Raw genomic sequence first — 24,382 nt, 5'->3', positions numbered from 1 at the left:
TAAATAACCGACCATTGATGAGGGATCTGAGTGAGATAATTGTACACGGAACCACCCGCGATCCCATTTCAACCAGAATATTAGTTGATTTTCTGAATTTGATTGGTTAAAATTTGGTACAACTAATCGATTGTTGTTTCAACAAAACTGTCATTTTTATTTTTTGATAAGCAGAAACGATGGTTGAAACAACTAATTTAACTGTTTGAAAAAAATGCTGTCAATTAGTGAGGACACATACCTTTCAATTTCAACAAATATTTTAGTTGAAATAACTGGTGTTGTTATTGAAACAAAATTCTGTTAGTTGAAAAATAAATCGGTTTTATTTGGTTTAGACATTGCAAATAGTTGAATCAACTCGAACAGTGTTATTGATTTGCGAAAATAATCAAAATATAATTACTGATGCACGTCATAATCTATTTGAAATAAGTTCGGTATGTTGAGATTCATGAAATAAATATCGTTGTTAAAATATAAACAGTATTTTATATTGACATGTAATATCATTAGGGCTGGGAAAACCACCGATCACTGCTGATTTCAAGTGATCTTAACCAAGGAATAAATTATCATTGCGAGATCAGAGCTGATCTGTTCTCTAAGTGATTTTGATTTTTGTATGATCATGATCATGTCAAGTTGAGCTCAGTAAATATCTAAATTTTAAAAAATACTTCTGATTTGATCGGAAATGATTGATGTAGAAAAACGTTTTTAATCAGCAAAAGTGCCCGGAGGGGCGAGTAAATTAGCGAAATTATTAAATTTTCCTAAAATGAGTATTGAAAGATGATGCCTTCAAACGGTTGAACTAAAGTTATGCACTGATAATTTTAGTCAATTTATATGAGCTTGGGTGCATCAACCGCTGTGAATTGGAATTTTGCGACGGCAATTCAAACGCGCCATTCGAACGCAGCGCGTTCCGTGTGTTTGAAACCCTTCGCTCCTGTTACTTTTATAAATTAAATTCATGTCAAAAAGCGTTTTATTGCTAATGCATGAACATCATCATCGGTATCAAACAGCTGGAAGTAAAACAGTCTGCTGGAAGTAAATCAATGATCGAATTTGAAGCATAAAATTTTTGCGGATACCTGAAAGATTACGGGATGATCATTCATTAACATTTTCTAATTTGTCACCAAATCTTTTTCATCTTAAATAAGGTAAACTTTATCACACACTGCTGTTAGATAAACACTTGTTATCATAAATTTTTCAAATCGAATGAACACAATGTCGCCAAACGCTTTAACCATCGATGTTGTTTTCATTGACAATTTGAAGCGACGCGAACAGATTTCAACTAAAAAAGTTGTTGATTTTGCATTGCGATTATTGTTTTGCTTTCAACTGTCTCCGGCATTTGACAGCATTCAAAACAACATATTTTTCAACTACTTGAATATATGCAAATCAAAAACCATATTGGTTGGATCAAAAAGAAATTAGTTAAATCAACTATCGCAAAAATCAAAAACTGCGATATCACAATTTTATGATCGAAGGGTTCTCCGTGTATGAGAGTGAAATTTAAAGGCTTTGAGAATCTCGGGGTAATGGAGTGTTTCAATCATTTCAGTAGCTAGATCTTCCAACACTGGGATTCGTTGCCGTATTATAATATTTTCAATTTAAAACAACGGTGGTTTGAGTAATTCTTCCGAAATAATGTCATTTTCGTAAGTTTTCTATTGTATTTGACAGGTTAGTTTCCTGTTCGGAACCATACAGACAAAACTGTGTCTTCCGAATGTACAGTTTTTGTCACTCCGCATTCGGGTACTCTAGCTGAAACTGTCCTAAATCAGTCCCTGGTTTCCCACACGAAAAGGACGCAAGCAAATTCACAGCGAATTGTTTGACCTGTAACCACGGCGGCCATCTCACCTAAATCAACGATCCACACCAGAAACAAAGAGGGAAACAACAAAGAAGACCAATCAACGGTCCTTTGTTAACAAGATTCGAACGCAAACTGAAACAATCTAAGACAAATATCAATCCACCCCCAGCGTTTTTATCATAGATTGAGACACGACGCAAATGATGGGATATTGGGATGTTTTGATGTTAGAATTTGAAGGAAAACAAACCGTTCATACAAAAATCTGCAGGCAATCAGAAAGAACAGCTAAATAATTCGATTTGTTTCTGCATACAGCCAAAGCATATAAAATTCGCGGTTTACTTAACGAGATAATTAAAAACAGTAAAAATGTAATAACGCTAGATAATATCTAATATCCTGCAATTATTTTTCTCTATATTTGAAAATGAATTTTTGATATTATTTTCAGTTTTTTTTCAGTTTAAATAATCTTTATTTTCATTTTTTTGTTTACAAAGAGACATGAATTTGGTTTTTAAGTGATTTAGGGTTGCCTTTACATCTTTGATAATGTTTACATTTTTGTTTTGTTTGTGAGTGATGAATTGATTGGCTTTACTTAATGATTACCGTTTCTAACGGAATTTTGGTTGTTTTTTGATATTATTTGATTTCTTTTTACATAATTTTGTGTTGTTTCAAATCTTTCTTTTTTTAAACCTCTCCATCTCAAAGAGCAAAACCACCCAACAGCGAGAGTTTCATTCAATAAGCAAAAATTAAGTAAACCGTGTTCAACCGGAAATTGAGTCAATATTACTCTATAGTGGAATAAATACTATCTTGAGCTAAAAGTTCCCGAAATCACCACCGTGTGGCGGTCTTAGTCACACGATTAGATTTTTTTAGGTCTATCAAAATTTCAGCTTGATACCTGGACATTTGTAAAAGTTACGCTGTATTGAGCAGTGCAGTAAAATTTGATTCAATTCAATTGAAACCGAATGTGAAACACACTGACAATCTCTCTACTGCAGTAAACTTCACACTCTGACACATACAACTTTCGCTGACGTACCGAACCGGCAGCATTCATTTCTTCAATCGATTCTCTTCAAATCAAAGCTCCGTTCAACCACCGTCAGTTGATCTCTTGAAGTAACAAAATATCTTTATCAATAGTGTGAGAGCGGCCTTTAAATGAAGTTTATGTAAACATACGAATTGATGCAAGATAATAGATGATAGACAAACCAGGTAGCTGAGATATCAATTACGGAATACACATAAATTGATAGTTTCCGAATTCAGTTTTCGTTTTTAATACTTTACTCACTACCAGGAGCTATACTACTTGGTACCTGAAACTGAGCAAGCAAAACATCAAATGACTAGGTACGATTATTCAACTGACGACGAATTCTGGGAGCTTCACTTGAAAATGACAGCAAAAGTCATATGAATTTGTATCGATATGCTGACAGTCAGTGACCATAAATTTCATTTTCATCTGATATCATTCGATTAAAAATGAAATTTTACCGTACTGGTTTTGAGTACAACTATCCTCGATTTTTTACAATTTTCAAAATGGAATTGAATTTGCAACAACGAGTGTGCATTAAATAACTTACTATTGAGTAGATATTACTCAATTTTCAGTATACTTTCGAATTTAAAGTACATACTAGAATTACTTTACCCAAAATTAGGTTATTGAATGGAACCCCAAAATTAGGTGAAAAGTACTCCAAATTAGATAAATATGTGGTTTCGTGTAGTCATGCACAACAGTTTACAAATTCACTTGTGCTTCTGAGCTGATCATAAACCCTGTCTGAGTCATTAAACGGACAGTTCTTTAAAGTAAAAATTTTTACACATTAAACAAATTCATTATTTGAATTAAGAGCTTTATTGTGGTTGAACTGTGAACGATAGGATTGAATTGTGCCCGAGCTTTCTGGACTCACCGGATCTGATTGAAAAATCATTAATATTTTTCTGTGGTTCTGCTGCTTGCGGTTTTGAGAGTCTAGCATAATTGAAAACCACACTCAGCAAAATTGTGTGGTTACAAATACCACATGGAGGTAGATTGAACTTTGCGAGTGTGATATTTAACGCTAAATAAATTATATATAAATCAAAACTGAATGAAGTTTTGGGCATTGTAGGTTATCCGACAATTTTTTGTTCTAAACAATTTTACCAACATTACAAAACATGTACTTTTCGATGCTTTTAAATCATTGAAGAAAAAAATATAGATACACATTTCTCAGATTAATCAGAGATCACATTTCTCATTTCTCAGATTAAGAAATCTGACTCATCACTCTAGATTTTTAGTAAAAAATAAATAGTTTTGGCAGGCGTGTTCTCAGAAAAAAAAATTGGAGGGGGCTTCAAAACGTGATGATTAATTTCCATATGCATGGATAATTACTTGAATTTTTGGATATAGTGGTTTGTTGAAAAATTTTCATTTTGTAATTGAGTTAAATATGACGAATTTCAAGTTAAATCATATTCACAGTTGGCAAAATTTTCTCAGATTTGAATGAAACTATCTGGACATGTAGACTTTGTCTTAAGGGCTGAGGCCAGTGTGTTTTAGGGCGTTTTAGAGAGCTATTTTCACGCTTCAAATCTGATTTTCTTAGAAACGGTGACGAATATAAAAAAAAAAACAACTGACAATCTCTTAGAAAATTAGTTTAGATTATTCTGTAAAAAATTTCAGAATGATTGATTGACTTTAGCGGTCGGGAAAGTCTTTTATCTGAAGGAAGAATTGCATAGCTGAAAACTTTCCACTTGTTCATTGAATATCTCGCCTTCAAAAGCATGGATCAAAAATCTATCCTGACAATGTCTAGATAATTTAATTTAGATGCGATTAGTGCATAAAAAGATATATGTTTTCACGATGAAAATGAAGTAAAAGTTATATTTGTGAACGTAAGTCGATTTCTATGGCGGCGCCATTTTAGTTCCTTGGTAACGTAACGAAACATTAAGGAGAAATAAAATCGGCTCAAAAAGGCTGCCAAACAAGCGGTAGCTTTCTTGGATTTTATGTGATGTAGTCAAACTTGTAATCTAAAATATCAAAACTTTCATGTCAACCCGGCCACATCGAGAGTCATTTTGCACATTTGCGAGAGAGCATGGAGAGAAATGTAATACGCACAGCGAGCCACGTAGCTTTACGCGACCTACTGGCCTCAGCCCTTAAGGGGTTACATTACTGTAGAATTTTCAAAAAATTGGAATTTTTTTTCATTGCAAAAGGTTGTGTATGATCTTAAAAATAATATTCCAAAAGATGAAAAGCGGAAAAAATTTCTAGATGTCTAAATTTCGAGTTTTACCACGAGACTCCGACTATTATACTCCGAAAGCCTTTTGTGTTCGTGCGCGTCATTCTTCTCAAGAGGATATCGACAACGAAAGCGAATTGTATGGTCCAGGTATTGCCGATTAATGACATGTAAGTATGAGATACGATCTTACAGCACCGAAAACTTTAAACGCGTTTATCTCAGAACCACGTTTTTGAGCTGGCCGGAAACATAAGTCAAGTGAATCTTGACCAATCGATTTTACAAAATATTCTCGATAGTTATCTCCTTAGAGGTACGTAGGGGTTTTTGAAAATTGTAAATATTTTTTTTATGAACAATTTTGTGATGAAAGAATGCGGTTTTATTTTCAAAGGGCTGTCATTTTACAGAAAATCAATTAATTAAAAACCCCTTACGTATTTCTATGCACACTGTAATATGAAATTGGGAAATGTTTTGTTTTTTGTTCTAGATCGAAAATTGCGGAGCTGAATTTCCGGCCGTCAAAATGCAGCACTCGCAGAAATACCGCCAAGCCGCCATTTTGTTTTTCAATTTTTAAAACTGATCATTTTTTGTACTTTAATATACATATTAAAAAGTGCTTTATACAAAATTACACAAAATCAGTCAAATTTTATAATGAAAATACTGAAAAACTTGCATATCGAGTCCTACACTGAAAAAATTGACTTTCATAAATTAAAAATCCATTTACAGAAATAAATATATTTTTTTTTATCTTTTCATCGAAAACTCAACTAAACTGAAAATCATTATCATCCAAGAATTCTTTGAATCTTAATTTGAGAAGAGATTTTGAAGAATACTGGTTGCCCGATTTTTGCAAAAAATGCCCGCCATGGACATGGACGGTTGGAAGGGAACATAATAGCCTACCTTGAGACAAAGTTTTATTGAATTCGAGAGTGGTGTTCTTTATTTATAAATTGACATTAAATTTTGAAAACCGATTTTTTCAGTATAGGATTCTAATATACGAATTTCGCGCAAAATAGTATTCGGAGTTGGCAGCATATAGGTTTTATCACATAAAGCCAATTGCTCACTTCATTCTACCAACATTGATTTAGACTAGGTTTTGAAAAGCACTAGACATTTTTATTAATTTTTTTGCAAATAATTGTGGTAGAAAAATGACAAATCCTACGAAAATTGTTGTGCTGTTGATGTTCTTAAAATGAGTCTAATTTATGAATGAAAATACTGAACAAATTAGTAATCGAATAACGTCACTGTTTATTTGAACAAAATTTCCATATATTTTAAGATGAGCGTTGTGAAGGGAAGAAAGTTTTTCTAACAAGAACCCTGAGCAGATACTTTCTGCAAATATCGGGCAACCTAGCAAAAGGTTATTTATTAGGTAAAATGTTCTCAAAAATTGAGATTCATTGAGGTCTTGGATGATTATGACCTTCAGTTTAGTTTAGATTTAAATAAAGAGACACTGAATAAAAAACTCGTTTTGGACAAAAAATAGTTTTTGTTTGAAAAATTTGTTTTCCTTGTTTGAGCATATCTTGCAATGTATGATCGGTAGGAAGGGAACTTAATTATCTATCTTGGGACACAATTTTATCAAAATTAATAATGGTTTTGTTTTGTAAATCGATTTTAAATTTTAAGAAATCATTTTTTTATCAGTGTTGGACTCAAAAAGGATTTCTTTTCAGTATTTTTACTAAAAAAAGGACTGATCTTTTGAAAATCACTAGTTTAATAGTTTTTTTTTGTAGGATTTATGATTTTCGATAGAAGCTCTTTGAAAAAATTGGATAAAAATGTTTAGCCCTTTTCAAAAAACAGTCTGAATCAATCTTGAAAATCATAAAGTATGAAAAGTGACCCCCCCCCCCCCCCCCCCCCCGCTTTCGTTGTATACGCGCCTTTCTTTTGAACACATTGAAGCGTTTCGGTTTCATATTTTTTTAAATGTGGAAAACTTTAATTTCTGAGTATTTTTGAAAAAATGTGGCATTTAACCATGAATCTCCATTAAAGTTATATTGGACAGAAAAGCATGGTGCATAACTACCATAACTAAGCATCATACGTTTTCTTCTAACTGAGCCTCGATGGAAACGCATGGTTGTGTGGTTTTTTTTAGAAAAATCAAACATTGAATCAAATCGAAGAATTAAAAACCTTTCCGACAATACCTAGAACATCTCAGATTTATATTTAAATTTTTAGGTGGACCGATTGCTTCAAAAATCAAATAAAATGCAAACCAACAGAACCGACCTAGTTCCGTCAATACGACTGTTAAAGGGATGAAATTTTAGGAAAATTGTCTCCAGTTTAAGTTTTTTCAAATGAGATATAACAATAAGAAATTCTCTTTGGGTGCCGATTTCACCCGTTTATAACCTTTTGAAATTTCAGAAAGTTTTTGAGATTCACATATTTGAGATTTGACCAATTTGATATATCATTTGTATGTATCAGAGCTCAACTTCGGATGACATCGTATGAAAGCAGAAAAGCGACAATTTTAGAATCAGCCTCGGAAAATGCCATTTTGAAATTTTTTTCGTATAACAAACAGCTTTTTATTACACTTACATTTACATCTACAGATGATTGGAACGAAATTTTTCATGAAAGTCGATCATTTTTTTAGAGCTTCAAGGAGTGACCCTTTGAATAGAAACAGATTCATGTAAATTACTAGCAATGCATAGACAGGATCATTTTGCTGAAAGCCGTTCCGTTTACATAAAATCGTGTTGAAAAATTCAGAATAAAAAGCATTGGTGTTTAATTTTGTTTCGTGTACCCAGAAGCGTACATCTGAAATTTTACTTACACAGTTTGGAAAAAAGCTTGTGATTTTACATCTTATACAGTGCACATAAGTGGAGCATAGCAGTTCACGCAAATTTTCAATCAAGATGAAAAATGGTGCAATTTTAAAATTTCATGACTTGAAATTCAGTTGAAATCAAAATCAAAATAATCAGTAGCGACTGAAATTTGAATCGAGAATCGTTACCTCCTTCCGAAACTCAAGAAATTATTTGGGGAGACCGGGGCTAGGCCGGACACGGGGTTGAACCGGACAGCTTAAATATCTTATAAAACATCGAACATCTACGATTCATTGATTGACTTTCTAAACGCACTTTCATTTGATAAATAGACGTCAGTTAGCTTGAGATTGAGACGTCAATTTCACGAAATGTTGAAATTAAGGTATCTTGAAATTTGGTACCCCATTGAATTCGTTCTTAATTTTTCTGTGAGGCTTTACAGTTTATTTTGTCCGATAACGAGTCGGATTTAGCTCCGCGATTCCAGAAATATTGGATTTTGGGTTCGTCACTTCTGCGCGATTTGGTACGAAAACTAATGCATATTTTGCTAAATCACAAATTGAGAATTGTAGTTGAAGGTTGAATCTACACAACGGTAGAGAAAACATCCAGTTTCAATAGATGGTTTTCCCAATTTGCAAGAAATTTACTGTTTATCCCAGTTCTCTCTTATATTATTAAAACTTTTTTCTTTAGACATTTAAGTCAGTTATAAAATGAATAATTTCCAACAAACGACTTTATAACCAAATTTTTTTTTAGGTAATTATATCCGTATGGAAATTAATAAACATGGTTATGCAAAAATATTCACTTTGGTTCGGCGTGTATTCTTATGACACCCCTACTATAATAAGGCGTTGAATGTATTAAAGCTTTCTTCAGATACAATTGGAACAAAGACAATTGCCTGTATTTCAGTTATTTATTATTGAATTCAAGATCTTTTTTTTATACAAATGTAGCGTTTTCATCATACTTTTAAGAAAAAATACGGATAAAATTATTCGTCACGGCTTAGAAGGAATTCTCGAATTCATGTAACACGGCTCATTAGGCGGCGCACACCTTCTTCGTCCATCGTTTTAGCTATCTTATTCCACCAGGTCGTCATCTGATTGATGTCTTTGACAACCTTTCCCTTTGCATTTAGTCTCCTCTTCATGATTGCCCAGTATTTCTCAATGGGGCGGAACTGGGGGCAGATGTGTGGGTTAGGGTTTTTCGGAACAAACTGGACCCCTTTCTCTGCATACCATTCTTGAACGACTTTGCTGTAATGACAGCTTGCCAAATCTGGCCAAAACATTACGGGATGGTCGTGAGATCGAATGAATGGCAAAATTTGTTTTATGAGACACTCTTTTTGGTATAGTTCCGATGTCATTGTCTTATTTGTAACGAAAACTTTCGTTTTTTTTTGCCACAGCTGCAAATGCCCTGCCAAATCATAAATTTTCTTGCAAATTTGTCGGCAAAAACAAATTTAAATTTGGCTGGAACATCCCCCCGAGCCGTTGCCAAGTAAAATTTTTGAGCTGGGATTTGCCCGAAGTCAGCCTTGACATAGGTTCCATTGTCCATCAGAAGACACCCGTCGAACTTGGTCAGCACCTGGTCATATAACAGTTCGGCTGAAAAGTTCGTATCGTTTAATAGAAACACACATTTTTTTGTCATAATTCGTTTTTATTATTCAACATAATTGCCATCAGAGGCGATACAGCGATTATAGCGATCTTCCAACTTTTCGATACCATTTTTGTAGTACGATTTGTTTTTGCCTCAAAATAGGCCTCAGTTTCAGCGATTACCTCTTCATTGCTTCTAAATTTTTTACCAGCGAGCATTCTCTTGAGGTCTGAGAACAGGAAAAAGTCACTGGGGGCCAAATCTGGAGAATACGGTGGATGAGGGAGCAATTCGAAGCCCAATTCGTTCAATTTCAGCATGATTTTTCGTTGTTGTTTTTGATCGATTGTGAGCTCACGCGGCACCCATTTTGCACAAAGCTTTCTCATATCCAAATATTTGCGAATAATATGTCCAACACGTTCCTTTGATATCTTTAGGGTGTCAGCCACTTACGAATTGTTGCTTCGCCCGGTGCAGAGTCTGGATAACACTCATCAAGCCATTTTTTGGTATCGGCGGCACTTTTTTTCATCAAAAAGTAGTGTTTCATCAACACACGAAATTCCTTTTTTCCATTTTTTTTCACAATAACAAAAGTAGCTTCACTCAAAATGCAATATCTCACAAACTAATAATCAGACAGCTGTCAAATTTATACACGTATCTTTTGAAGGTTGGTACTAACTGAAAATGGTATGGATTTAATTCTAGTGGCGCCCTCTCATAGAAACGATACGAACTTTTCAGTCGATCTGTTAGTGTCCGAATTTTGACCACACTATTCTGTTTAATGGTCCGAATGGCTGTTTGCTAGTTCGATACGACTTGATTCCTTCCCGGAGTCGAGTTCTCCTCACGGTATTATGGACAGCATCGAATTTTCTGACCAAATCACGGTCCGACAGATTAGGATTCCTCTTGATCGTCTTCAAAATCTAACTACGCATTTTCCGGTCGACAGTTACACTCCGACGATTGGCTTGAGGCTTCCAAATCGTCGTCAATGTTTCCTTATACCGTTTGATAAAGCGCCATACGGTATTTCTGGGCAATTTCAGCTGTTTAGCTAGCGTAGATGCAGATCACATTGGATTTTCCAAATAACTGTGCATAATTTTTTCCCTTCTTTCGGCTTCCATGTTGATTGTTTACAAAGTACAGTCGATTTGCGAAATATAAAAAATTATACGTGAAGCTGACAAAATTCCCGACACGTGGGCGCCAAGAACTTCCAAATCCGTCCACCAGGAGCGCCACAATATGAGCAAAAATTGTTCCAACTCTAAATGAAGCAAGCTTTAGTGATGACGCTTCCTTCAGATAAAATTCGGTTTTATGAAACCAAATGATTAAATTGTGAGAATATCGAATTAATTTTTTGCTTGATTTGTCATGGTGGGCCTTAAGAGGGCCGAAAAAGTTCGTCTTTAACCATAATTGTGAATTATTTCGTTATATCGGTACACCAAACCATCTTGTTAAGGGCAGGTTCCTTAAAAAATGTGTATTTAAAAAAACACTTATTGTTTTAAAAATATTTCTAAACTATACTTTTACAGACATTTTACATAAAGTAAACTTCGTTAATTTAATTTTTCTCTTTATTTTTTTCCAATATAGCACCTCTGAAAACCGCTGCTCAAACTCGTTCGATGTTTTGATGGGTGTCATCATTTCTTGGAAACGGAAAATAATCGGAAAGCAAAGAGCAAAACAGTCATATTCTGTATCAAATTGGCTACGGTCGGAACTAGAATATAAAATTGCCACCGGGAAAAAACAAATAAATTTTTCGATTTTCGACTCTTTTTGGCACTTTTAATTGTTAATAACTTTGTTTAAATTACAGCGTTCATATCGGTACTCCAAACCGTCTTGCGTCATTCCGGTGTCAATGTTCACACCGTAAAATTTCCCGTACTGCCGTCCTACTGTTGTGATCGCTCCAAAAAGAATATCGTTGAAGTGCGCCGAATGTTTCGCACTACCGGTCGTGCTGCGTGAATTGCTACAGAAAGAATGATGAAAAAATTTCAACCTTGAGCTTTTATATCCGTGCACTGTACTGGTGTCTCTGATAACGTTTTCTGATAGGTGTGTGTAATATTGTAAAACATGTCCATTTTTACTATGTACATTTAAGTTAACAGTTTTCTAATATATTGGTTCAAAATTATGAAAAAAAAATTTACATGGCTGTTTTTAATTTTTTTTCATTTAAACTCGGCCCTATATAGTGAAGAGTAAGGCATTTTCAATGCTAAAATTTCTTGTTGAGATGGTTCGCAGTTTAAACGCCAAACAAATTATGTGGGTATAAAGTTTCATTATATAATTCTAGCGCTTAACACGAATCACCTGCTATACTTTTTTTCGCATTGCATCAATGCATCTAGCTATTTTTTTTGTAAAAAACTGTCAATAAAACCTTTGTCTGGTATATCACGTGTACAACCAGTAGAAACTCCGAGCACAGATGGTAAGTTTGACGATGATTATTTTTCCGAGAGAGTCAATAATGGATTTCTGCGAAACACTAGTTAGTTAGTTTCCTATATTAACGAGACTTTCAACCGAAGGCTGGTTTGTCTGTACTGTGGAAAACTATCTATCGTCAAAGAGGATACATGGTTCGAAACCTTGATGAATGTAATGCCATGATGTAACACTAATGGATTCTAAGAAAGAACTTATAAACTTTCATTCGCGTAAATCAAGTACAATGTAAAGCAGTAAAGCTTTTAATGATAGTATTTTCATGTTATTACTTTTAATTAAATACAGCCCATTAGCGAATCAATCCACTTCAAATAAAATCACACCGCACAGCGATCAGAGTGGATTTTTATTTGCCTAGGATTTCACGTTTCCCAACGTAGAACTGTAATAAAGTCGTGATGTCGATTATAGGGTGTTGAACATATTGTGCTACTGTTAAAATAGGAATCAAATTATCTATGATTCAGATATATTTTGACAAAAACTGGTGAGTTCTCATCTATCTGTCCGATCTATGGCAGATGACAGCTTGAAAAGCTACTCTTGACGAAAAGTACAAATATTTATCCTGTTGATGAAATTTCATCCATATGAAATCAAGTCTGCTTCTCTAATTGGAATGGAAATGATCTTCTTGCATAAAACCAGGAGCAGACAAAAAGCAAACCGTTGCGTTCGGTGAAGATTCTCAAAAAAAGAAGAAAGCTGAATGGTAGACGGGTAATTCCGTCAGTTTTTTTATTGCTCTACTTCTTTGCAACCAAACGAGGAGAAAATCATTTGAATCGGGTGGCACACATACAGATATGCAGTCAGAATGATACGTTTGAATAAATCAGCTTTCAAGCAATTTGGAATTGAGAATTTAATTAAGTTCCACTGGAGAATTAGTTTTTCTGACGACCTCCGATAAGTAATACTTTGTTGAAGTTCTGGATTATCCGAGACGGTCTGTTTTTTTTTCAATCATGTGTGATGGTGTAGTTTTTAAATGAATTAAATTACAAGAAGCTGTATTAGTTAACCCGTCCACAAGAAGCACTTTAAAATGAGATAATGAATTTAAACCAGAATAATTTGAAAGGGACATTTTAAAATCGACTCAATTTTTTTCAGCCTTTATATAATGAATTATTAGACACGACAAAAACAATTATTTTTCGTAGATATAATGTTTAAAGTTTTGATGAGCTCTGCTGAAATGCGAAAACACCTTGTCTTTGAAATTGATTATCTTCAGTTATACTGATCGAATCAATTAAATTTTCTTACACAATCTTCTTTGTTTTAGGAGCTCGCTAATTAGCTATTTAGATAATTTTTATTTTGTTGATTAACTTTTTATCAAAATAATTCAATTGTATCATCCAAACCATACTCCATTGAAGTTATGTTAGAAGGAAACGCATGGTGCAAAACGACAAGAACCAAACAAGTGTGACAAATCACACCTACAGGGTGATTTAGAACCTGTTTTAAAATTACCACTAAATAGAATGAACTCCAAATTTCTGGTAATGATGCGTATTTTATGGACGTGCTGAAAAGATGTAGTAATGGAAAGCAAGATTCTTCTAACATTTTGAAAAATGCAACGGAGCAACACCGTTCCGAAGGTGCATTCGAAACATCTTGTTCGAAAAGTATAAATGAACAAAAAGTCACGGCCACGATCAGTTTCGGCAAGTGTAGTATGCACTTCACGAGAAAAATCGGAGAATAAATTACAGATTTCAATCCTAGTTTTGCCCACATGTTTATCCCAACGCATATGTGACGGAGTTCTACTATTCGATTTTGATTTAATTGATCAAATGAGCCTTTTTCGGCTCCGGAGATATAATGGTATAAGTGACGTAACCGCCCTTTCTTCTCTCAGCTCAATTTTGTCGGAGGTGACTGAATGGATTGCAATCAGCTAAGGCTCGTTTCGCAGCTACTATTGATTCATTTATCGAGTTGGAAGATTAAACGGGACTACCACGTTGGACATAAAGCCGTTTGGCATAATAACAATTCGGCATAATACCGTTTGGCATTATGGTTATTTTGCATAATTACTATTTGGTATAATGGTCATTTGGCATAACAGATGAAGATGCTGCTTAATAGAAATTGTTCTAATTTACTGTAATTTTGAAAGGTCTAATGCGGCTACGCCTCATCGTTTTTAATTACCTGCTGTCCGACCTCGCTGCCGCTCGTTCGGACTTCACTAAAGAATGGCTCCTAGCTTTGGGTAATCCGGGCAAACGCCCGCAACAAAACATAGGTGATTTCTGCGGGGGCGCGTGAGCTCACAATCGATCAAAAACAACAACGAATTGATGATTCTGTGCAGTGTTTCTGAGCAGTGTATATCGAAATAAAACCGATTTTTTAGTCGATATATAACCATGGACGAAACATGGCTCCATCACTTCACTCCGGAGTCCAATCGACAGTCAGCTGAGTGGACTGCACGCGATGAACCGAACCCAAAGCGTGGAAAGACTAAACAATCGGCCGATAAGGTTATGGCGTCTGTATTTTGGGATTCGCATGGTATAATTTTCATCGATTACCTTGAAAATGGAAAAACCATCAACAGTGACTATTATATAGCGTTATTAGAGCGTTTGAAGGACGAAATTTAAAAAAAAAAAAACGGCCTCATTTGAAGAAGAAAAAAGTTTTGTTTCATCAAGACAATGCACCGTGTCACAAGTCGATGAAAACCATGTTGAAATTGAACGAATTGGGCTTCGAATTGCTCCCTCATCCACCGTATTCTCCAGATTTGGCCCCCAGTGATTGTTTCCTGTTCTCAGACCTCAAGAGAATGCTCGCTGGTAAAAAATTTAGAAGCAATGAAGAGGTAATCGCTGAAACTGAGGCCTATTTTGAGGCAAAGGACAAATCGTACTACAAAAATGGTATCGAAAAGTTGGAAGATCGCTATAATCGCTGTATCGCCTCTGATGGCAATTATGTTGAATAATAAAAACGAATTTTGGCAAAAAAATGTGTTTTTCTATTAAACGATATGAACTTTTCAGCCGAACTGTTATGTAATAATGTTATTTCACCTAATATTATCGGAATATTTGGACCGAATATAAAATTCACATATTTCGTTCGAGTTTTCCTTGCACAACATAACTCGATCGAAACGCAAACGAAAATTTACAAATCCAATTATTATTATGACAAGTGGCATTATGCCAAATGACCATTATACCAAAAGACCATTATGCCAAATAACCGTTATGCCAAACCATATTATGCCAAATGACCTTATGCCAAACAGACCGCCCCCAGATTAAACGGCGGACACTTTCGTTTCTGGACCTACAATGGTATACATGACTTAACAGACAAACCACAATTTTTCTATCGGCTCAATTTGTGTTAGTAGATAGTTTTTTCGGTTTTTAACGATATCAAACTAACTAGAGATTATAAGAGAAAGAATATGAAATTATAGAGCCATAGTGCTCAAGGAAGAGCAAGGATGTGAAGAATAAAGTGCGGAAAAGTGAGACGTGACAAGGGTCATTTAAGTAAGCAGAAGGCTTCTCGTATCTAAACTTTTACCTTCTACCAGAGGAGTCGAACTTAGGCATCTTAGCGAAACGAGTCATCCGAGTCTCTGATATGTCAGAAAGTAAAGGCAAAGGTCGTTTGCCATTTACTATCCGAACCGGCAAAAGTAAAGTTACAAGAAGTTGTCACATTCTGCCCACGACGATTTCTCACACAATGTGTTTCATTGTGTTGATATTTTTTCATCTCTATATAGTTAGTTATAACACCGGAATGGAAGATTTGTCCGAAACTATTGCTTGAGTGCCTGGAGTTGTAGCGTATGGCTATGCGTCCCAGGGTGCAAGCGGCGCACGGACAGCGCTCCATTCATCGACAACTTCTCGTAACTTTACTTTTGCCGGTTCGGATAGTAAATGGCAAACGACCTTTGCCTTTACTTTCTGACATATCAGAGACTCGGATGACTCGTATCGCTAAGATGCCTAAGTTCGACTCCTCTGGTAGAAGGTAAAAGTTTAGATACGAGAAGCCTTCTGCTTACTTAAATGACCCTTGTCACGTCTCACTTTTCCGCACTTTATTCTTCACATCCTTGCTCTTCCTTGAGTACTATGGCTCTATAATTTCATATTCTTTCTCTTCTTATAATCTCCAGTTAGTTTGATATCGTTAAAAAACCGAAAAAAGTAAAAATTACTGACTGATTAGTAGATAGTGTATGCGTATGATAGCTAGATGGATTAAGGAGCAAGACTCTTTGCAAGCGTATGAGTAATTTCAACAATGTGTGCGTAAAAACGAATTCCGGCGCTTCTTTTTCTTATTTTAACAATAAATCTTCCATATGGTTGAAAAATAAACCAATCAGTTCATTCTGCTTAAAAATTGCAATTGAAGAAAAGCGAAAATCTTTGTCTTCCATTTTCCTTAAAACTGCTCGAGAAGAATTATTCCAGTTTCCGCTTACTTCAACTAACACATTTGATTAGCAACAAACACATTCCTATATGGATTTACTCTTGCAGAAATTATTGCGATATAAAGATTTACGTACTTTCTATTAGTAATCCGGCAAAAGAGGAACTTTGAATTTAACACGCGAAAGGCAATGGATATGGAATGGTGTCGTAAAACTATTTATTTTTCTGGAAAAATGCTTTTGTAACAGAAAATATTTAGTTTTGTTTATTTTGTGTAGCGCAATCTAATACAAATGCATTGAAGCAGTGTTGCTAACTTTTTTTTTAGGGAATCAAAATCTACATTCATAAAATGTAAGCAATTTTCCATCAAACGTTGGTGAAAAATTGATCAAAACTGATATTTCATCCAAAAAGTCAGACTTAACATTCATTTGGGGAAAAATTACTGTTAAAAAAGATTGTTTAAAATTCGATCGTGCAAGCCACTTTGATAAATTGGTTGCACTGCATATATGAATAAAGAGGTCTATGGCATACGTACCAAATGAAATGTACGTAATACACAAATTACCAACACAAGTTAATTTGGTTTACTCTTCTCTTGATCGTTAAGAAGAGTTTTTGTAATGACTGAGCGGAAACATATATTGGAGAAGAAAATGAAAGAAAAACTAACAGAAAAGATGAATTTTTGGAAAAAGATACGCTCAGAGACAGGACTCGAACCTGCATTCTAATGCATTCCGTGCATACGCGCTACCATTTCGCCACTCTGAATCTTGTTTTAGTCACTCTAAAACGCCAGACAGACATAGTAGAACGTACATCGAACATGGTCTACATCCTGGCCGTCACCCGACCGATACCTTCTATCTAAACATCTTCTCTGTCCATCAAACACTAGTCCTGCTTGCTGCAATGCTTGATCGGAGAAATAGGTATAAAGCGTATACTTTTATAGAAAAGCATCCTTATCATGATTTTGTAATAACACTAACGCTAGTAGGTACACATTGAATGAAAGATTTAAAATTTACAAATTTTCACCTTAAACGTGGCAACCCTGCACGCTATACGAAATTGAACAAAGCACGCTGCGAACGGAGCAAAGCCGCGCGTACCGACCCATACCAGTTTTGCGTCGTCATTTTGAATGACGATTTGAATGTTTTGACACTCACACACCCCTATAATTTCGGAACCGTAAGTCGGATCTGGATGAAATTGCACAGTATATTTAAAGACAATGAGGGGACTGGTAGTCTCAAAGTAGTTTTATATAATCACTTACTAACAAGGTCTGCCAACTAGATGAATTTAGCAGTAAGTTTTATAAAAATTTGCACGTCGTGTCGCCATCGCTCATGAAAATGAAAATTTTCATTAATCGCATTGTAATACCGTAACCGGAATCTGGATAAACTTCTCGGGGACTATTTAGAGAATTTCAAGACCTATTATTTGCTTCTTAGTTTGTTAAAATCGATTAAGAAATTTCCGATAAAATTGAGTGCGCATTTATTCATAAATTTGCATATATTTCCTTGTAATTCCGGAGTCGGAAGCCGGATCGGAATAAAATTCAACAGCGATCTATGGGACCATAAGACCTTTCGTTTGAATCTCAGTTTGTGAAAATCGGTCACGCCATCTTTGAGAAAAGTGAGTGACATTTTTTGTCACACACACATACATACATACACACACAGACATTTTTTGATCTCGACGAACTGAGTCGAATGGAAGATGACACTCGGCCTTTCGGGCCTCGGTTCAAAAGTCGGTTTTCACAGTGATTGCATAGCCTTTCTATATGAGAAAGGCAAAAAGCATTTCATGAGATTCATAATAATTGATCGGATTCATCAATACATAAAGTTGTAATGTATAGTTATGAAAATTAGACAAATTTTTACTAATCGTATTGTCTATGGAAACTACTATGTATCTGAGTAATGAAGAGTTTTTAGTTAATTACATAGATGTATACGTGACCAGCCAACCACAATAAGTATCAAATTCAGAATTCACATTTCTCGCTTATGAACCGAATGAGCAGCACACAGCTCATGCCAAAGATTTTGATCTGTAACAATGAATGAACAATTTCGCTACATGCGAGTTAATCAATTATAAGAGCATTGTGGTTATAAATTGAATGACTAAAATTGACCGTCTTAAATAACATTAACGAACATTAAAATGTCTCACTCATATTAGTCAATTAAAAATACTTTTGGTTTATAACTATTCATAGTTAGTATCGTAAGCCTACAGTACCAATTCACTGAAAATATTCCGTATTTCTATATGTCGGTTTTGCACGATACACTTAGTGCGATGATTTGTTCAATTCATGGGTTCGGAATTTTACGCGCCTTGTTTTGACACTGAATTTCACCTTAATGCTTGTTCATACCAAACATTTTTGAATACTTCAATTTTGAGTTATTTGTGGTTGTCTTACACTAGACGAGTGTATTTCGTTAGAAACAACGAAATCTAATTCGTTATTTAGTGACTCGATGTAACAACGCAGTAAGATTTTCGTTGGTAATCCGGTGAAAAAAATTTATTGGACTATATAAATTTTTGAAAACCATAGTTGATGTTTACATCATTGAGTAAGTTTAAGCAACATTAAACATCGTTCATATTTTTACAAATCATAAAAAATAGAATGGGAACATGTCAAAACTGTTAAAATTCTCATTCGATCGCATATATCTCCACCACAGACCACCGTTATGTTGTAATTGGATCGTGGTTACATTGCTTATGTAGATTCGCCCTTCGACCCCCCCGTTGCCCGTTTGTTCCAAGATACTTCCAGCGCTACCCTAAATGGATTGCCTGAGCATGCAAACATTATCACCGTAATCATTTTTCCTTAAATTTCTCATTTCCTGTGTAACCAAGCTCACACCACAACCACGGTGCTGACGATGAATCACCGAGAGCAAATTTGCCGGATCCGAAAAGCTGTCGCCAATGGGTTTGCAAAATGACGCTGGGTAAGCAACATGTTGATCCAAGCATTACGAGAGTAAAGTTACCATTTCTGTCACCGACTAGACTGGGTGGTCTGCAGTTGACACACCATCGGGTGGCGGATGCATCGGGAATGGCGCCCAATAGGTTATTAGTAGTGGATACCCCACCCCGTTTAAAACATGCAGGTTGTGATTCTTTTCATTAGTTTTATGGTTCCTATGAGTGACGTGATGTTGAACAACTTTATGTGCCATTATATTTTTAAAAAAGTTGTAAATAATGGGCATTCGAAATTATGGTCAACAAATTTGCCAAACGTTCACGACGTAAATTTGGTGGCGCAATCGAGAATAAATTCTTACACTTACACAAACAGACAAAATCCGCTAGATTCGGATTTATTGCTATTCCCATAGGTATACCGTATCCCCCTGGCGTTCAGCACCCGGGAACGGTAATTTAACGTTCCATTTGCCATAGGACTCAATTACACCTAATCGAGCTGGAAACGAAAACCCCTATGGAACTAACCCTACGTGATGGGTCGGAAAAAGAAGGATGTTTGTTACATGAGCTAAGCGTACTTACCCCATCCGGATGAAATCGTGTTGCTGATGGAGTCGTGGGCGAGCAAAACTCCTGGAGCACATTCTGCAGCTTTTTCGAGGAATCTGTAAACGAAGCAAACAGAAGAGATTGAGTAGTTATCCAATAGCAACGGGTAAAATTAAACTGGAAAGAATTGCAGCTGTAAATTGTCGCTTGTGAAGGACAGAAGTGATAGTACGGATCGAAGTTTAACTTCAAATGAACACTAGTGTCTCTACCGCGGTAGTATTAGCAGCCACTGGATGGTATAGTGGGATGAATGGGACATTACCAGTCCCAAGCTACTTACACGAGGCAAGATCTTGCAGCTGCTGGAATTCACTTGGCGAGAGTTTTTCCCATTTGTACACGTTAGCTGCCGTCGCCATATTATCTGAAAAGAGAAAGGAAAAGAACAGATTAGAGAAGTTGGACTTCTGTTGGTGAAGTAACATATATAGTGCCACGAAGACCGATAGTTAGGATATATTCTAAAATTTAAAGCTAAATGTTCCTAGTTTACAATCAGTTACTGTTTACGGCCATTGTTGTGAAATACATCCGAAAGAGATGGTGACTTTAGTCAAACGGTATACTTAAATTGCATTTTAACACCTAGGTTTAAAATTAGCTAAGCGCTAATTTTACACCACAAATTCTAATAATAATTCCTCTACTTAAATATTTTAGAACGTTGAAGACAGATGACAATCAATCTGTTCTGTTTCTCTCTCTCTAACTCTTTCTGTCACTTTTATGCAACATTTGATTCAACTTGGCTTATCAAAGATATATCTGTGTGGACATGTTCATACACAGTAGAAATGCTTGAGAGAGCTATATCAACCTGGACCAAACCTGCCACTGATTGGTATTGAAATGTAATTTTTAATTGAGTAACTTCGTATTAAAATTGATCGATGAATTCAAGTGCGGTGATTTCTATTTGAACCCAGGTATGAAAAGCACTCATCACGATCAGTAACATTCCTTGTGACAAAACAGTTTTTTTGCCTTTCTCACAAAGGCTATCCAATCAATGTTAAAGTACCAAACCCCTAAATCACTACAATCTGTTGGCCGTCAGTATGCCGTCAATTTGTTTTGCTCTTTCGGCACGTCTGGAAAGACATGGCACTTCGGTGCAAATAAGTGATTTATAAATACACCCAAACCTCCATTTACGAACACTTTTTTTTACGTTACCTTTTTTTACGTAACTCTTTTTACGAATCAAATCCCTAATAACGTAATCTTTTTTTACGAACCAAATCTCAAATAACGTAAACATTTTTTACGAACCAACTTCCTAAAAAGAGCTTTTTGCATCCAATGAAAACAATATCCGTTTCCATGGAAATTACTACAATATGGGTATTTTCGGAACGGGAAACGATGTTTAAGGTGGTTCGGAAATCCAAGGTGGCGACTTCCGGTTTATCGATATTCATTAAAAACACTTGCAATGTGGGTATTGTCAGAACGGGATTGATGAGTAGATGACGGAAAACGATGTTTGAAGTGGTTTGGAAATCCAAGATGGCGACTTCCGATTTATCGATATCACTTAAAAACCCCTACAATATGGGTATTTTCGGAACGGGATTGATGAGTAGATGACGGAAAACGATGTTTAAGGTGTTTCGGAAATTTTAATGTTTGTGGTTGCTTTCAAATATTAGATTGAAACATCCAGATGTTCAATAAAATATTGAAAGCATACAATATAACTATCAATTTGAAATTATTATTGCAGTTCAGACGTCTACTTGTTATGGTCATTTCGAAAATATAGTACAATGTTCAAACAATAATGATTAGCAGGAAACACTGTTGTCAGAAGCATAACATCTTTTTAAACGATATATAATCATAGAGCAATGATCGTCAAAGACTACCGATGCAACTGAACTCACCATTTTGGTTTTTGAAGCGTTTTTGAACATAATTTCCCAGTATATACTCATCCAACCAGTCTCGTAAATACCCATATTGTAAATATTTTTAAGCAATATAAATGAACCGGAAGTCGCCATCTTGGATTTCCGAACCAACTTAAACATCGTTTTCCGTCAACTACTCATCCAATCCGTTTCGAAAATACCCACATTGCAAGTGTTTTGAATGAATATCGATAAACCAGAAGTCGCCATCTTGGATTTCCGAACCACCTTGAACATCGTTTTCCGTCATCTACTCATCAATCCCGTTCCAAAAATACCCATATTGTAAGGGTTTCTAAGGAATATCGATAAACCGGAAGTCGCCATCTTGGATTTTGAACCGACCCCAAACATAATTTTCTTGCACCCACTTATCACATCCGTTCCGAAAATGTGATTGGGGGTTTCCGCATTCATTACACAAAACTTTTTTTTACAAAGTAAATTTCAAATAACGTAAACTTTTTTTACGAACCAAATCGCCAAATAACGTAAACTCTTTTTACGAACTAAATCCCAAATAACGTAAACTTTTTTTACGAACTACCTCAATTTACGAACTCCCGTTTAGTACGTAAATGGAAGTTTCGGTGTAATAAATACTTTACGTCTGCTCAGCGGTTTATGTTGAAGGTGGCGTTAGCAGTTCAACATAAACTGCTGACGGACTGATGAGCTGAAACCGAAACGTAAATGTTAGAATTAGTCATGTGCACTTTAGCACAAAACGGTACACATGAGGTACCAAACCCCTAAATCACTGTGGAAGGCTTCCAGTAATGGCTCCGTTATTACCCATCCGCCTTTTTACTATGTTTATTATTGGGTCTATCAGCTTCCTTGGGTATTTCTGAAATCCGGATAATTGTATGCAAGCTCAAATGCAAGTGCCTACAAGCGATTGCTAAGCTGTTCGAAGCACCTCTATAGGCGAAATACTATTTGATGATCATTATTCAAAACGGTGGAAAAATTCGTACACACTTTGAGACATTACATTCAAGGCCTTTTCTCTGTGCTTATAAGGCGGAGGTAAAATATCCCATTCATTATTTATTATTATTCAAAAATATACTTTTTAGCTCGAACCGCAATATGCAGCCGAGGCTTTAGTCAGGTATAATATTCTGATCTTTAGGAATCCATTTCAAACGAATTATTTCGATTCGTTATTATACTAAACTTTGACCCTTGATCAATCTATAACCTATTGTATTGTAATCTTTAGTTGGTGCACACATTTATGATTAAACAAACGAACGAAGCAATCACGGTGTCTGGTTCGCTTGCCTGTTGATCGAAAGCGTAGGTCTGGGAAAAACCGTCAGATCAACGAAAATGATCCCAAACTCGTAGTTGGGGCCTTTAACCGGAACACCTCAGCCCGAGATGTGGCTAAAATATTGCATGTGAGCAACACTTTCGTACTCAATACCAAAACTCGAGCGTACGTTTATGATCCATAAGTCTCAAACCAGTGCAGTAAAACTTCATCATTCAATTCACTTGAAACCGAATGAGAGACACACTGACGCTTTCTCAAGGCTGTAACAAAATATCTCTTTCAATAGTGTGAGAGTAGCCTTATGTAAACATTCGAATTGGTCCAAGATAATAGATGAAAGACAAAACAGGTAGCTGCAATATCAATTACAGAATACACATAAATTAATAGTTCCCTCCTTCAGTTTTCATTTCTAATACTTTTCTCCATTTATAATTCTATTCATTCGAACTTGCTTACTATCAACAGTGAAGACAATGAAGCAACTAGACTACTTGGCACTTGCAACTGAAACTTGAAAATGGCAGCAAAAGTCATATGAATTTGTATCGATATGCTGACGGTCAGTGGCCATAAATTTTCTTTTCATCTGATATCATTCGATCGAAAAAGAAATTTTACCGCACAGCTCCAAACAGAGAAGTTAAAAGTTCCAAACAGCAGAAGTTAAAAATATCTAAACCACATGACTGCGTGATGGATGACGGTTATGACGACTCCAAACAGACTCCAGGAAATCTTTATGTGACTGCCAAGGATAAATTTGATGTTCTTGATCACCTCCGGACACAGAAGATGTCGAAGATCGCCAGAAAGATCTTAATTTGGCAAGCGATTTGTACAGTTGCAATTTGTCAGTCACGTCGAATGACCTTGATAGACTGACTAAAATCATCGTCAAGTGTAATCTGTACTGTGAATATGATTGTTAAATGAGATACTTGATAGTTATATGAC

General features: G+C 35.5%; 1 protein-coding gene across 3 annotated transcripts in view; it reads right to left on the bottom strand.

Moving 5' to 3' along the window:
- Positions 1-24,382, bottom strand: part of LOC131438667 (diacylglycerol kinase 1) — a 332,489-nt gene that overhangs the window by 113,794 nt on the left and 194,313 nt on the right. For all 3 annotated transcript variants that reach the window (XM_058608831.1, XM_058608833.1, XM_058608832.1), the window contains 2 exons: positions 20,508-20,591; positions 20,198-20,280 (listed from right to left, as the gene is read on the bottom strand). In XM_058608831.1, coding sequence (XP_058464814.1) covers positions 20,198-20,280; positions 20,508-20,586 — 162 coding nt within the window. In that variant the 5' untranslated portion in view covers positions 20,587-20,591. The remainder of the gene's footprint in view (positions 1-20,197; positions 20,281-20,507; positions 20,592-24,382) is intronic.

Source organism: Malaya genurostris, chromosome 3 (assembly GCF_030247185.1).
Source record: "Malaya genurostris strain Urasoe2022 chromosome 3, Malgen_1.1, whole genome shotgun sequence".
Lineage (NCBI taxonomy): Eukaryota > Metazoa > Arthropoda > Insecta > Diptera > Culicidae > Malaya > Malaya genurostris.
Note: the sequence above shows the minus strand (reverse complement) of the source record. Positions and strands in the feature narration are given on the sequence as shown.